Source organism: Vitis riparia, chromosome 10, assembly GCF_004353265.1.
Source record: "Vitis riparia cultivar Riparia Gloire de Montpellier isolate 1030 chromosome 10, EGFV_Vit.rip_1.0, whole genome shotgun sequence".
Classification (NCBI taxonomy): Eukaryota; Viridiplantae; Streptophyta; class Magnoliopsida; order Vitales; family Vitaceae; genus Vitis; species Vitis riparia.
Window position 1 is genome coordinate 17,094,155 of NC_048440.1, and position 16,308 is coordinate 17,110,462.

At 32.6% G+C, this 16,308-nt stretch overlaps 2 protein-coding genes across 2 annotated transcripts; both read left to right on the top strand.

The window, feature by feature from the left end:
* Positions 1 to 4,333: 4,333 nt before the first annotated feature.
* On the top strand, positions 4,334 to 6,214 carry LOC117923154. The gene has a single exon (XM_034841392.1). It carries the CDS (start codon positions 4,334 to 4,336, stop codon positions 6,212 to 6,214), a length of 1,881 nt encoding a protein of 626 aa, XP_034697283.1.
* A 5,505-nt stretch (positions 6,215 to 11,719) lies between these two features.
* On the top strand, positions 11,720 to 16,057 carry LOC117923290 (glutamate receptor 2.9-like). Its single transcript, XM_034841515.1, has 5 exons — positions 11,720 to 12,217; positions 12,362 to 13,662; positions 14,336 to 14,648; positions 14,784 to 15,181; positions 15,396 to 16,057. The coding sequence occupies exons 1-5, from the start codon at positions 11,722 to 11,724 to the stop codon at positions 15,849 to 15,851; spliced, it is 2,964 nt and encodes a 987-aa protein (XP_034697406.1). The 5' UTR covers positions 11,720 to 11,721; the 3' UTR covers positions 15,852 to 16,057.
* The last annotated feature ends 251 nt before the right edge of the window (positions 16,058 to 16,308 follow it).

Genomic DNA, 16,308 nt, shown 5'->3' on the forward strand with positions numbered 1-16,308 from the left:
ATATTAAGTTTTACCAAACACCCTTTTAGTTTCACAACACCTTTTTTTTATTATTGATAAATAGACTAGATATATTAATTTATAAAATTAAACATATTTATATATGTTTAACCATTGATATGATTGATATAATGATTATATATCAGTTATATATAGTTAAATTAAAGCATGAATAAGAAATATAATGGATTCGTGGTATTCCTAATCCAAGCCTTGAAGGTTCGAATCACCTAGTGGGACACTCTCCTAATTGCTATACTTAAAATGTTTTTGTTATTTATGTTGTTTATTTTTAAAACATGCTAATTTTTTATAACGTCTTCATCTTCAATCTCATATATGTCCACCCAAACCCTAATACTAACTCTTCTCCCTTTTTGCACTTTCTCTCATCTTTTTCCTCCTTCCACCACATCTTATTTGAAAAATGAAAATAAAAGGAAAAAAAATACAAACTAAGAGATAGGAATAAAGACGAAGGACAAGGAAGATGAAAAATGGGATGAGCAAAGGTTTGAGTTAAGCTTCTAATGGGACGACTGGGAGGTTGAATTTAATAATAACTTAGAAATTCACATGATATTTTTAGAAAAGAAATTGTAAGTTTGAGATTTAAGTTATAAAACTACTTAAGGGGGGCAAATAGATGGTCCTTTCTAATATAGCTCAAAATTTATCAATTTTTATTTCTAAGAATTCGTTTAATAAGATAAATAGTCAAATTAATCGAGAATTCTAATCACACATAAAGATTATGATTTATGTGAAAAACTACCCATAAAGCTTGCCAAAAACTTTTGGTTATAAAAATTACAAGGAAAGAGATCGTGAAGTTATAATTCATTATTTCAAATAAAAGGTATTTAAATTTACCTAATGGTTGCTATCCTAAAGACTTACATTCTATACTTTACATTTTATTTAATGTTTAAAACAAAATGCCACCATACTCCTTAGTGGACTTCTCAACACCTTGAGGGGATGAGAATATGAGTCATTGATTTTGAGAATTTGCGTTTCCGAAGGGCTAATGACATTTTAAGTTATGTGTACATCAAGAGAAACTTGAATATTTTAGGTATGATATGGGGTTATTTGGTTAAATGGGTCAAAATAACCCCCATATTTGCAAATTTAATCCACAGATCAAAAAAGGAAAAGAAAAAAATAATGTTGATTGAGACAAAAATGTCCTTTTTATTTTCTTCCAACACTTACAACTTCTTATTTTTTATTTCATTTAACCTTTTACAGAATGAATCCTCATATTTTCCTTCAAAAACTGGAAAAAAAAAAAAAAAATCATCATCTTCTTCTACTTCATTATTTTCTTTTGGTGCATAGAACGGAAAACTCATCTTCTTTTCTACATCATTTACAAAACAACTCCTCATTTTTCATCTTCTTTTTCTATTTCATTCTATTCCTTTGGTGCATAGAACAAAAAACTCATCTTTCCTTCAAAAGCCTTAGAAAAATTCTCGTTTATCCTCTTATCTTCTATTTCATTCCTAATACTTGGAAAAATTATCTCATCTCATTTTATCCTCTCGTCTATCCTCTTATCCTCTCATCTTTTTTGTTAAGTTATTTCATATTGCATCTTTAAGTACAATGAAAACAATGAGTTCATTGAAGAGTGATAAGAGAAAAAAGGTTAAAAATGGTGGTGAAAAAGCAAAATTCCTAATTGCAAACGGAAAAAGCAAAAGTTATGATTGTGAACTTAACTGTGGTTAAGTTTTTTATAAATACAATTTAATCATTGTTAAGTTCAGGTGAAAATTATGACTATCAACTTAACTGTAGTTAAGTTGTTAAATTCTTTGTTAATGCAACTCAACCACTATTAAGTTTAAGTGAAAGTTTTGACTATGAACTTAACTGTGGTCAAGTTATTTGTTAATGCAACTCAACAATAGTTAAGTTTATGTTAATGCAATGACTGTCAACTTAATCATAATTAAACTTAACCAATTAATTTATATGATAAAATTAAAACATTAACTTAAAATTTCAATCCATCATTCAAAAAAAATGCTTGAAGCATATACAAAAAAAAAAAAAAAGGCTCACCAATTCCTTCATGACCCTATACAAAAAAAAAATAAAAAAAAATATAGATACATAGTTAAATCATCTCCAAAAAACAAATTTTATGGTAACATCATTAAAGTGACTAATGAACTAGTTGTAAGAAGAATTCTTGGATGCTGATATTGCTCTCAACAATATTGACACAACTATGCTCATCTCTAAAATGTAATAAGATTGGTCGTTCGCATGTTTTTCAATTATGCCCATAATCATCACATCTATCACAACATCGTGTGCGCTTAACCTCTCCACTTGAACAAATTCTTTCATTTCTTGGTCTTTCTTCTAGTCGTTGACTTTTTGGTGGTAACACAACTCTATAACAGATGTCTTATGAAATGCCATACACAACTTAACTAGATCTAGTCGAAGAATGCAATACGCAACTTTCATTAATTCATGATATGATATATTCTTCTCCACCATAATGTCTTTACATTCACTTCATTTCAAAAGCATTATTCCTACTTCATCAATGATTGCAGAAATAAATATTTCAAACCATTATGTTAAAAATGAAATAGTACAATATAGGATATACTTTTATTAAGTTTCAACTATAGACTATGTAATGAATCTTAAAACACATATTTATATTTTTATTAAATAACTCACTACATAATAATATGTCAACAATTCAATCTCAATTTCCAGTATAATTATATAAAAATAGACTTTTGCTTTGAATAAAAACACATAAACTCAACTTAAACCTAACAAATGGTAAAATTTGTTGTTCAATGCAACAATGCAACACTTCCCATAAATCAAAGATCCAAATGAACAATATATAACTAGAATGGGTATTAATCATATGAGCAATACTAAAACCATAATAAAGCTTCATGCATGTGATTTATTGCTTACCATCATTTAACTTTGTCATATGGATAAATCTTTTCAACTTCTTTTGAATGAATTTTTCACTTTTTCATAACTAACAATGAAGTCTCCATTTTTTTACCTACAATGGTGAAGTGAGGTTTTGAATTTTCAGGAAACAAAAAGAAATAAAATGATAATATATAAAAAAAGAAATTGTTGGTTGCTTATATATATATATATATATATATATATATATATATATATATTTTTTTTTTTTTTTTCATTTTTTTTGTGACCAAGAATGAAGAATAAATAAAATAATGGTGAGAATTTAAACTTGTCCTCTATAGGAAAACAAAGAAAAAGAGCAACCAGCAACCAAATAAAAAAAATAAAAACCTAATCTACTATAAAAATAGAGGGAAAGGGAAAGCCATATTGGAGAGAAAAATGAAGGGTATTTTTATCTCAATCGAGTCAATTTTTTTGCCTTTTTAAGGGTGAGTTATATTTGCAAATATGAGAGTTATTTTAACCCATATAACCAAATAACCCTATAATATATATCGGGATGAAGTCTAGTGGACTTAGACTATTCCTCAATATTGATTTTCCAAAACCATTTATTAAATATGAAAAAAAAACCTTACCAATTGAAATTTTGGAACCTTGGGCTTTGAATGTTCGAACGTTGGATAAGTATACTTGAATGTTAAATCTGAATGCTTGCATCTTACCTCAAACCTTTTAAAATTAAATAAAAAAAAAGTTTCAACCTATCATTCTATAAAGTCCACTCTATATTGCTTGGAAAGAGTCATTATCTTTTTTGTAAATCACTACACTTATTTGTATTATCACTTATATCGATTTTTTAGGTAAACGGAATCCTTAATCGTTTAATAATTCCCGGTGTCTTGATGATTTTCAACTTCAAGTTTGACCCGTGATATAAACCTATCATAATTCATAAAGAAAGTCCATATGCATCACTCAAAAACTAGAATTGATGAAATGGAATGCGATACTTCATTTCATGAACCAAGGTGCAATCATGTATCAATCTTTAAAGTAACAATATTATTCATAGCATTTTTTACCAGGTGAATTGATGTGTTAAAAATTTGTTTAGTATGTATGAAATGTAGAGGTTTTTTGCATTCAATCGTCACTCCTCATTTAACTACCGCAATATCCATAGAGCGCGTAACAAATGTCCAAACAGACCTTTATGATTGATTAGTAAAAGACAAACGGCAGATTTGGGATATCAGAAAGAATCGCCTTGTGTAACGTGGCCATTCAATAATGTCTCATCGTGCCATATAAAGACGAAGCGGAAGCTGCAAAATATTCAAATCACACTCCCTCTCAGCATTCCCATTACTGAGAAAGCTTCCTAAACCCAAACATGCCGAAAGAAGAAGACCAACATCCCCACAACAATGATGTTTTTTTAGACCTCGTGCTCGATCGCCTCGGATCCGATGGTGCGGCTCTCTCTCCGACACCCTCTCAACTCTCTGCGCTCGGTGGGACTGCTTTTCCCAATCAAACTCAGAAACTCCAGAATGAATGGGAGCCAGCGACTCCGGCTCTGGGGACGAAGCTTAAGGTTTTCGGCGCATTCTTCAACCCGATCCCTTTTCGTCCTGTTAAAACATTAGATGTTCAGAAACATGAATTTTTTTTGAAGCATTTAGGGTTATGGGATTTTATTCATCTTGATTATGATTTTGAACTCCGAGCCGATCTTCTCCAACAATTGGTGTTGAATTTCGATCCTAAGGCTGGTTTTAGCACAGTGGATGGGATTTCAATTGAGATTAGCCGCATGGCTATTGCTGGTGCACTGAAATTACCGGTACAGCAGGTTGAGATTGATACTCCACTGGAAGTTAGGGATTTGGAATCGATTGAGTTTGTTGAGGAGTTTGTGATGAATTGGATTCTTTTACATGAGGATGCGTGGATGATGCCAGAGGAAGTTTTGGAGTGGATGGGGTTTATCAGAGAAGGGAAGTTACATGAGGTGGATTGGGCTGGGTTAATGTGGTTTATGGTGAATAGGGAATTATTGCAGGTGCGGGAGGCGGGAAATTGTTATTATGCTTCACATTTGCATTGTTTGATCGAGTTTCAGAGGCCAGGGTTGTTTGAGGAAAGGGCTATGGTGGAAGGTAATGGGAAGGGGGAACCGGATATGGGTTATGGCAAGGCGATCCAATTGGATGATGATGATGAACAGGATGTGGGTGATGTGAAGATGATCAGATTGGATGATGATGATGATGATGGCGACAGCGATGATAATGGTGATAGGTATAGTGATAACGACCATGATGCTTTTAACGTTGATGATAACATTGGAGGACTGGAGGATCAAAACAATGGTTTGCAGTTGGAGTTGGGAAAGATCGAAAGTGGAGAGGTTGGGGGTGTGGATGTTATGAATCTTCAGGAATGCAAGGAAGTGGAACCTGAATATTGGCCTCTCAATGGAAGGACTGGTTCTGGTGAGCATTCTTTGCAGCAGTGCAATCGAAATGAAATCTGCAGAATGGGTTTTCAGTCTGAAAGGAAAGCAGAAGTGGGGAAAGAAAATTATGATATTTCCATGAAATGTGGTCCGATTGAGGGGTTTGCTTCTGGAAATTGGGACAAAAAATTTATTGCGACAAAAAATTTACATTGTAATCCACCTATATATATTCCTGACCACTCTACTGAGGAACCTATTGCATCAAGGACTGATACCTGTGCGAATGTTGGTAACCTGTTTATGTTTAATAATTCATTGAAGAGGCAGTTTGAGCATGGGGATGAGATTGATCATCTCTGTCTCAATTACCACAATAAGAGAATGAGAAATGATGATTCTTCAGACCCGAATTTACAGGATTTTGATTTTTGTATGAAACAGATACAGACTTGGATGGATAAAGCTAGAATGGCATATGTTGCTAGAGAGCAGGCGTGCAGAACTGCTAAAACTAATGAGCAAGTCTTACTCAAAACATTGGAGCAGCAGGAAAGCATGATCAAACACTTAGAAAGAACAAAGCATGAAGACAATCACAAAAGAGAAGTGGAAGTATATCATCTTACACGTGAACTTCATTTTATGGGGAATCTGGTGGATGGTTATAAGAGTGCTTTGAAGAAAACTCAGAGACTATTTTCCGAGTATAGAGAATGTTGTCCACAGCCCGAGGAACCACTTTACAGGGATGTTGTGAGGACTGGAGGTGTTGTTCTTAGTAATGCTGAATTGGGAAACCAGGCCTCATAGAGAGAAGAGGAAGAAAGGGTTGTATGTGTTGCTGTGGAAGAAAAAATCAGGGGATTTCAGCTTAGTGGTTTGATAATCTGGAAGCATGTCTTAATAAGATCAATGTACTGCGTACAAGATTGTTGGATTTTGAGAAGGAAGTAAAAGTCTTAAAAGAAATATTCACAGCATGCAAGGCTTCTAAAGCTTAAGCAGGCATTGTTGATGTGCCATAAATAGGGTTATAGAGAAAAATAGGTGCTCTCTCATTCTGTTGTCAGTTAAGTATATATAACTTAGATATTTGGTGCTTCTTGCAGAACAGTGCTGGAAGGTTCATATTTCCCTCATTCCTTAACTACATTACACATTGCTATTTTTGGTTTAATCTTTCAATACCATATATGGATTTGTTAACAGATCATTTAGCTTTTATTGTTTATCTCTGTATTTATCATTACATCCTCTTGTGGCTATCTTTCCTTGGTCTGGGAATTATTGGAACAGGCTGAAGTTTGTATGAGGTACGATGGAAATGTGTGATTACTTGCAGCTGCTTAGATTTGGTCCTTTACCATGATTTTTATTTCTGTTTCCTATGGGGACTTGAATAAACCAACTGGTGAACCCATTGGTGGCTACTTCACCAAGTTTTAATGCCTGCAGGTTCTACTGAGGAATCATCCTTTAATATCACTTATTATTTATGCTTTGGATTGATCTGATCTATAGTGGTAGGAATTGCATTAGTGCTTGCAATTTTATATCCATACTTAATGAGATAACATAACCAATGCCTTAACAAGGTTCAAATTCTGTGTTTAATGCTAGGAGTGTGTTTGCACCAACCACCATCCCTTTTCTGTATGAACAGCACGACTTAATATGGCCAATTGCCCTCATATTTATTTTTGTGGGAGCAGAAAGGATTATGTTTTAATTGTTATTTGTGGATGACACCATGAATGAATATTGGAAATTTCATAATGGGTCCTGGTGCAAAAAGTTTTGTTTGCACATGTTAATTAAAAGGATAAAGCATATTGAAGAACACCAGTGAAGCTAACATGTCTGAACAAACAAAATTTTCTTTTCACTTAGTCTTCTAAATTGATGTTATGCTTGTGTTCCTGGAAAAAATTTCTGTAAATGTTCTTTACTCGAATGCTCCTTATATCCTGATGGGTCATTAAACTGAAAAATGGAGAAAATTTATCATATTGTCTATTTAGCATTGGGAAAAAAATTTCATTCTGCTTTAAGACATCATATTACTTGTAACAATGTTGATTTTTTCTGTCTGGGAAATGGGTAGGTGGATCTCCCTCACCAGAAGAGAACTACTTCGACTCCGGAAATTTAGTTTTAGGAGACTATAGGGCAAGTAGAGCAGTCTTCTTACTGTGGATTTATAGTTATATATGTTGTTTGACTTGTCTTATTGTTTATCTTTTGTTTTCTGCATGGATTCCCCCTCACCTTGTTTCTGGTCTTGTATTGAACTTCTTTTGTTTCTAGCATATTCCTTATGTGCAGTTGTCTTAAAATTCGTTGGTGTCCTTCATGTTAATTGCAATTCCACCACTTAAAAGATTACCCAACCTTTTGAGTTATGTGTTTGCCCCTTACTCTTGATCATGTACATGGCAGGAATACTTGGTGACTGAATTTGTTAGTATCACAGTTGTGAGGGTCTGCATAACTCTCATTCTTTAAGGTTGATTTAGAACTAGGATTGGTAATGCAGTGTCTAGTAATTATTAAATCTGAACGATGGAGCAGAGCTCAGTTGTAAAGGGAACCCTAGAAAATCTGTATGAATAGAATGATGTATTGTAGCTTTTGGATTGAATCAGTTCAGATTGATATGGTAAACAATGTTGTGTGCATACCCTTTATCTTTGGATTTTTGATAAGAGTAGACAGTTTTTAAAAATAATGCCTAAATTACCGTGGTAAAAAAAATAATTCCAAATCTACGTAGTTTTGTCCAGCGAGGAGAGAGAAGAAATTTGTAAGTGAGAAATCGTCTCTTGAAGAGACGATTTTCACAAAAAAAAGAAAAGAAAGAGAAATCGTCTCTTAAAGAGACGATTTCCACAAAAAAAAAAAAAATCTCACTTTAAAATTAAAAAAAAAGAAAAAAACCATGTGGGAAATCATCTCTTAAAGAGACGATTTACAAAAAAAAAAAAAAAAATTAATTAATTCTCACTTTAAATTAAAAAAAAAAAAAAAATCTAAGTGGGAAATCATCGTCTCTTAAAGAGACGTTTTCCACAAAAAAAAAAAAAATAAAAATAAAAAAAGAGACGATTTTTCAAGAAATTGTCTCTTAAAGAGATGATTTCCACAAAAAAAAAAAAAAAAAAAAAAATTTAATTCTCACTTAAAATTTTTTTTTTAAAGAAAATCTAAATGGGAAAATCGTCTCTTAAAGAGACGATTTTCATAAATAAATAAAAAATTAAATTAAATTCTCACTTTAAAATAAAAAAATAAAAAAACAAAAAAAAAAACCATGCGGGAAATCGTCTCTCAAAAAGACGATTTTCCACAAAAGTCACCACCCCCCAAAAGCTAAAAGTGAGAAATTCTCACTTTAAAATTTTTTTAAAAAAGGAAAATTCTTTCTTAAAGAGACAATTTTCACAAAAAAAAAAAAAATTTAAATTCTCAATTTAAAATTAATTAATAAATAAATAAATAACCATGTCTTTTCCACAAAAGTCACCCTCCCCCAACAAAAGCCAAAAGTGAGAAATTCTCACTTAAAAAAAAAAAAAAACAAAACCAAAAACAAGACCTTAAAATTTTTTTTTCATTCTTTATTCTATTTATACAATAATTTGACTATTATAAATATATATTATAAAATTAATTAATTTTATTTACTAAATTTAATTTATAAATAATATACTAAATTTAATATAAGATAAATAATATTTATATATTGTTTTTTTCTTTTACTTTGGAATTAAAAAAAAAACTATTATCAATTTTATGTGAAAATTGAGTTTAAAAAAAATTGTTATTAATTTATTAAATAAAAAATAAAAAAACAAAAACGGAAACAATTTTCAGAAAAAAAAACTTTAAAAATCCATTTCTCTATTCCATATTATACTTATACAATAATTAAAAATATATATTATAAAATTAATTAATTTTATTTAATTTAATATAAGATAAATAATATTTATCTTATATTAAATTTAGTATACTATTTATAAATTAAATTTAGTAAATAAAATTAATTAATTTTATAATATATATTTTTAATAATTGTATTATTGTATAAGTATAATATGGAATAGACAAATGGATTTTTAAAGTTTTTTTTTTTTGAAAATCGTTTTTGACCTTTTTGTTTATTTTTTATTTTTTATTTAATAAATTAATAACAATTTTTTTTAAACTCAATTTTCACATAAAATTGATAATAATTTTTTTTTAAAAATTCCAAAGTGAAAGAAAAAAATAATATATAAATATTATTTATCTTATATTAAATTTAGTATATTATTTATAAATTAAATTTAGTAAATAAAATTAATTAATTTTATAATATATATTTATAATAATCGAATTATTGTATAGATAGAATAAAGAATGAAAAAAAAGGATTTTTAAAGGTTTTGTTTTTTTTTTTTAAGTGAGAATTTCTTACTTTTAACTTTTGTTGGGGGAGAGTGAAAGAGACGATTTCTCACCTTTTTTTTTTTTTTTTTTTGTGAAAATCGTCTCTTCAAGAGACGATTTCTCATTTACAAATTTTCTCTCCTCGCTGGACAAAATTACGTAGATTTAAAATTATTTTTTTTATCACGATAATTTAGGCATTATTTTTAAAAACTGTCTTACTCTTATCAAAAATCCCTTTGTCTTTGCCATTACTCTCTTGCAATTTTAGGACCAAAACTCATGTATTTTTTTTAATAGCATAACGTAATATAATATTTTTATGTCTAATTTAAATATCAAAAAAATCCCTTTGTCTTTGCTATTACTCTCTTGCAATTTTAGGACCAAAACTCATGCATTAAAAAGCATAACGTAATATAATATTTTTTATGTCTAATTTAAAATAATTTATTTTTAATCATGAATACTGTTAACCAATAAATAAAAAATTACTTACCACATTTTAAATTGTAGAAAGATTTCAAAATAATACTAAACATAAGAGATATTTCATATTTTTTAATAGCAAACATTAAATACAATAGAACTTATGTTTTAAATAAATATTGAGCATTGAGACCATGTTTGAGGGAAAATATAAGAAAAATAAAATTAATAAAAAAAATGAAAAAATAATTTATAGTTAATAAATTATTTTTATCTATATAATAATACTTCAAACTCATTTTACTAATTTTAATTCTTCTACATAAACATTAAATAACTTGAAAATATGTAAATTCTTCATTAGTTTTAATTATATCAAATTATCTTTAATATTTTCTATAGTAAAGTTAAAATATGAGAAAATCATTTTTTCCTTCATACTTTCCTTTCAATTAAACATGTTGAAAAAGACGGGACAAGTATAAACATAATATGGATATTTATAATATGTTTAGTAATGATTTTAAGAAGTGTTTTTAGATTTTTTAACACATAAAAATTTTACATTTCAACTATTAAAAAAAATTAAAAACACTTCACAAAATCGCTCCCAAGAAGACTTAGTCACAAACAATATATTAACAAGTAAACCTTCGGCCTGTATACATTAACAAAGAGACTCCGTCTCTTTTGAGTTGCTCTCAAGGATATTCCCCAAAAGCCTACCCACCTTCTGAAAAGATAAATAAATGATCTTCTTCTTAGAACCTCGTGTCATTCCTTTCTGTTTTTTCCGTTCTACTTCCCTGGCTTATTTTTTTAAAATTTGAAGTTGGAATATATCATCTTTCTGAAGAATATGAAGGTTGTATATATTATATGGAATTTTACGAAGTCAAGTCATCGGCTTCGCTATTCCCTTACGTGATTCTGAATATCCCTGTAGGCGACGACTTACTGACTAGGAATCTCGACTACCTTTCAAATCAATCCCTGTTTATTGAAAGAATCTATTTACTTACGGACTAGGCCTCAACCGTTCCCTTTCAATGTCGTTAAACACCTCTTCCCCTTAATCGCCATCATTAAGGGAGCTTTTGTCATTTTCGTTCATTACAAGATTTTTGGCCTAACTTTGAGTGATTCTAGGAAAAAAAAAAGAAGTTATTTAGAGTTTAAAAAAATATATTGGGTTGAAAAAAGGAAGGGAAGAAAAAGATGGTTCTTGGAGCCATCTTGAACATCTGCCCAATCCAATTAGAAGCAGTTTCTGAGTAGCTTCATTTGCTTGTGATCCCTTCCGCGTTGGATGTTCGCAGCAAGCAACATGAAATTTCAAAGACGGCCATATTGCTTGGTGCCAAGTTTGAGAATTGAGAAATATTGGTTTATAAGCTAGACCGAGTCAAATTCCAATATTGCTGCTATTCTCTTATCCTTGACTTTTCAGGCTGAATATGAACCGCTCAAAGCAAGTTGAGACACACCCTTGGGAAGGAACTCTTTTTTTGAGGTATATGGAGTATTCACATTCAAGTAAGTGCCCTGGTCTTAAATCATTGCAACAGTGTGCTCCATCTCCCTCTCCCTCTCCATGGACCACTTCCCCTTATATAAATGACATTGTTATCATAACCACATGGGAAGGAACTCTACCCAGAAACGCCCTAATGAATGTCCCATCCAATTCCGTTAACACAGCTCCAAAATCTCGTTTCCCCTGCTCTCTTTTCATCGTCTTCCTTCTGATTCTCTCCCATGCATACATCATCGCAGCTGACTACAAACCCACAAATATTGGAGCAATCGTGGATGCTAGTTCCCGTAAAGGCAAAGAAGAAAAAACAGCCATGGAAATAGCAATTAGTAGGTTCAATAGGGATTCGAAGAATCTCCAGCTGTTTCTCCATTTCGGTAACTCCACCGGAGAACCCATTCAGGCAGCTTTCACTGGTTCGTTATCTCTATCAGTACTAGTTTTATTATTGGTATTAATGTAACAAATAACCAAATTCAGTGTGCCACAGTTCTCAATTTTATTTTATTTTTGGTGATAAATTTATTTGTATTTATGGAGTTTTTTAAATTTGGTTGCAGCTCAAGAGCTGATTAAAGAGAAGGAAGTGGGGGTGATTGTGGGCACGGATACATGGCAGGAAGCAGCTTTAGTGGCTGATGTTGGAAACCGGGCTCAAGTGCCTGTTCTTTCATTAGCAGCATCAACCATTACCCCACCATTAAGGCAGATTAGGTGGCCTTTCTTGGCACAAATGGGTAGCAATGTTTCTGAACAAATCAGATGTATTTCAGCTATTGTTGGATCCTACCATTGGCAAAGGGTCATCGTAGTCTATGAAGATGATGCACATGGTGGTGATTCTGGGATGCTAGCTCCTTTATCTGAGGCTCTTCAATACTTCAGTTCAGAGATCGAGTATACTGTGGTTCTTCCACCAATATCATCTTTATCTGACCCAAAAGAAGCCATCAATGAAGAGCTGATGAAGCTTCTCAGTATACAATCAAGAGTTTTCATTGTTCTCAAATCATCTCCATTGATGGCTACCCATTTGTTCCAAGAAGCAAGGCGAATGGGATTTATGGCGAGAGAGTCAGCCTGGATAATTACAGATACCATTTCGAGCTTCTTGGACTCCATTGACACTTCTGCTATCTCCTATATAGAAGGGGCTCTAGGAATTAAAACCTACTATTCCAAAACCAGTAGGCCCCTCCTAGAATTCTCTGCTCAGTTCCAGAAAATGTTTGAAAATGAATACCCAGAAGAAGACAACACCAAGCCGGGAATTCATGCACTACGAGCATACGATAGCATTTCTGTCATCGCAAATGCCCTGGTGAGATTAGCTAGTGATACTATTACTCCAAAAAGGCTGTTAGAAACTATATTATCAAGCAATTTCAATGGTTTAAGTGGCAAAATTAGTTTCCAAGGGGGTGATCAATTGGATTCAAATTCGTTGCCATTGAGGATTATAAACCTTGTTGGAAAGGGCTACAAGGAGCTTGACTTTTGGACGCAGGACTTGGACCACCCTTTTAGCAGAGAAGGTGGAGAGGCAAATAGTAATAGAAGAACTACAAAGGTTTTGGATGGTCCAGTGATTTGGCCAGGGTACCTGAAACGTGTTCCCAAGGGATGGGAGATGCCCACTGATGAAAAACGATTGAAGATAGGAATTCCAGCTAACACCTCTTTTGATAAGTTTGTGAAGGTGGACGAAGCTCAAATTGATCCTGAGAAAAAATATACTGGTTTCTGTATTGATATTTTCCGAGAGGTGATAAAAATTCTGGAGCAAAATTACTCTCTACCCTATGACTTCCATCCATATGATGGCACATATGACGAGCTGGTTGATCGTGTTTATACCAAGGTAATTGCTACTTTCTCTAGTCTCCTTTTTCGTTTCTTTCCTTGCTTTTCTTTTTTTTTTTTTCTTTCTTTCTTTCTTTTTTTTTTTAAATCCTTCTCAATAGTCATGTAGTGATCCAAGATAAAAAAAAATGAGCATCACGTTGCTGTCCATTAATTCACCCCAAAAGCTAGAAATAAATGTGAGCTTCACATAAATGTCCATTAATTGTTTGAAAATGCCCTCTTCTTCTTCTTCTTCTTTGTGAAAGACATGTCTGATTTACTGACCAATACTTGTTTTAAGGGACAACTATAGAAACAAGTCTTTAATCAAATTGTAACTTACCCCAGAAACAGGGGATATTTTTTGAAGGATCTCTCCAATTCAATCTTGTCCTGCTTTACTGCAACAATACTGCTGAAAACAAAAACGAATGTAAGAACTGACTTTCATATAGAATTGTCATTAATCTGACCTTAGTTTCTCAAAACCCTGAAAAATCTCCTTTCTGCTAGCTAGATTTCTCTGGTATTTTGTCTTCAGAATTTTGACTTGGTCCCCATGGAAACAGTGTGTGTTCTAAAGCTAAAATGAGCTGTCAGACCTCCTGAACCTCTATTTTGGTTTTTTATTTTGATCATTTGTTACTGATATTCTTTGCCTATCTCTTGTGAATCAAAATCCATGGAAGACTTATGATGCTGTCGTTGGCGATATGACAATATTAGCAAACCGTTCAAGAATAGTGGAATTTACTCAGCCATTTGCTGAGTCAGGGTTGTCCATGATAACTCCAGTTAAATCTAGAGAAGCCTACAAGGCATGGCTGTTCATGAAGCCCTTCACCATGGAAATGTGGGTGGTGACTGGCGTTATCTTGATCTACACAATGTTTATAGTTTGGATATTGGAGCACCAAAACAATCCAGAATTTCAAGGCTCGTGGAAGGATCAGCTTGGCACTACACTTTGGTTCACCTTCTCTTCTCTTTTCTTTGCTCACAGTAAGTATCAATATAAAAAATGGTAGGACCAATGGCATCCTTAGGATCAGTGTCAGAAAAGTCTCTGAATTTTGATTGTATATTCTGCATCTTCATAAGTTAAAACCACTCACAACCCATGATTTCATTTTGCAGAGGAAAAAATTAATAGCAACATTACTCGAGTGGTGGTAGTGGTGTGGCTAATGGTTGTATTCGTTTTAACCTCAAGCTACACTGCTAGTCTCTCTTCAATGCTGACAGTCCAACGACTCGAACCCAATGTGACAGACATCGAGTGGCTTAAGGTTCACAAGTTAAACGTTGGTTGTGATGGTGATTCATTTGTGAGAAAGTACTTGGAGGATGTTCTTGATTTTAAAAAAGACAACATCAAGAATATTAGCAGCGAATATGACTATCCTAACGAATTCCAGAAAGGCACTATCTCAGCAGCCTTTCTTGAACTCCCTTATGAAAAGGTTTTCATGAATCGGTACTGCAAGAATTACACTGCCTCCAATCCCCTCAGCAGATTTGGAGGATTAGGCTTTGTGAGTAGTGACTGAACCCTTACTCATTTGAATTCACTGAAACTTAAATTTTGCCTAAACTTTTCTGGGCAAGCTTTGCATGGAAATGTTTCAGCCACCTGCTAGTCCACCAATAATTCTATATGAAGTTCCAGTGGACCAAACTTTAATATGTACTTGGATTATTTCATTTTCATTTTCCCCCAGTACTGAACAGAAAACTCTTGATTTGCAGGTATTTCAAAAAGGTTCTCCAATAGCTGCAGATGTCTCTAAAGCCATCCTAACCCTTTCAGAGAGAGGGATTCTACAATCATTAGAAGACAAGTGGTTCCCTAGCTCCGACGACTGTTCCACTACTGACACTATTGAATTGAGCCTCCAGAACTTCTGGGCTCTTTATGTTCTATGTGGCGCCACTTCCACCATTTGTTTTCTGCTCTTCCTTTGTCGTCCCCTATTAAAATATTTTCAGCAAAAAGAGCCAAGTGAAAGTGCCTGGAGAAGAACTGTTGAACTAGCAAATTACATCCACAATGTAGAAATTAAGATTCCAGAGAGAGCTTCAGATTTTTCTCAAGGGTCCAATAGGGCCTCTTCAAGTGGTTCTCCCGGGTGGGTACCAGTGAGCCCTTCTGATGCTCCTGAACCATCAGAGGCCTCTCCTCCAACTGCTATTCAAATGATATGAACTATTGATTGTAGCTAGAACGAATCTAGGACTGACCCCATTAAGATTCTATAAGAGGTTGTAATATATAAGAACTTAGGAATTTATTTGTTGTAAGGAGTTATAATATTCATTAATTGAATTGATAATTCTTCTAGGTTCTCAAGCTGTTCCTATTAGACATTGTTGTGTTGGTGTAAATACAAAATTTGAATATTACTTCAGAAGTTTATGTTTCATTTCTTTTGGAATGAGTAATGATATTTGATATGGAATGTTTTTTCTTTGTGTATGTGAAACAAGTGATATTCCTCTATAGAAAAATATTTGAGTACCTAAAAGGATGGTTGTGTTCTAAGAGTTGATACGTGTTTGATTTTAGTTTAATGACCCTAATCCATCCATGAGACGCCGGTATCCTCACATAAGTTGCAATCTCAACCCCTAATTACTCATTACCAGAAACCCTTAAACAAAA

What these genes read in the sequence shown, in the direction of transcription:
- LOC117923154 (XM_034841392.1), top strand. Translation starts at nt 4,334, where the DNA reads ATGCCGAAAGAAGAAGACCAACATCCCCACAACAATGATGTTTTTTTA.
- LOC117923290 (XM_034841515.1), top strand. Translation starts at nt 11,722, where the DNA reads ATGAACCGCTCAAAGCAAGTTGAGACACACCCTTGGGAAGGAACTCTT. An exon ending in CATTCAGGCAGCTTTCACTG is followed by an intron (nt 12,218 to 12,361) that starts GTTCGTTATCTC and finishes ATTTGGTTGCAG; the next exon opens with CTCAAGAGCTGATTAAAGAG. An exon ending in GATTTGGAGGATTAGGCTTT is followed by an intron (nt 15,182 to 15,395) that starts GTGAGTAGTGAC and finishes CTTGATTTGCAG; the next exon opens with GTATTTCAAAAAGGTTCTCC.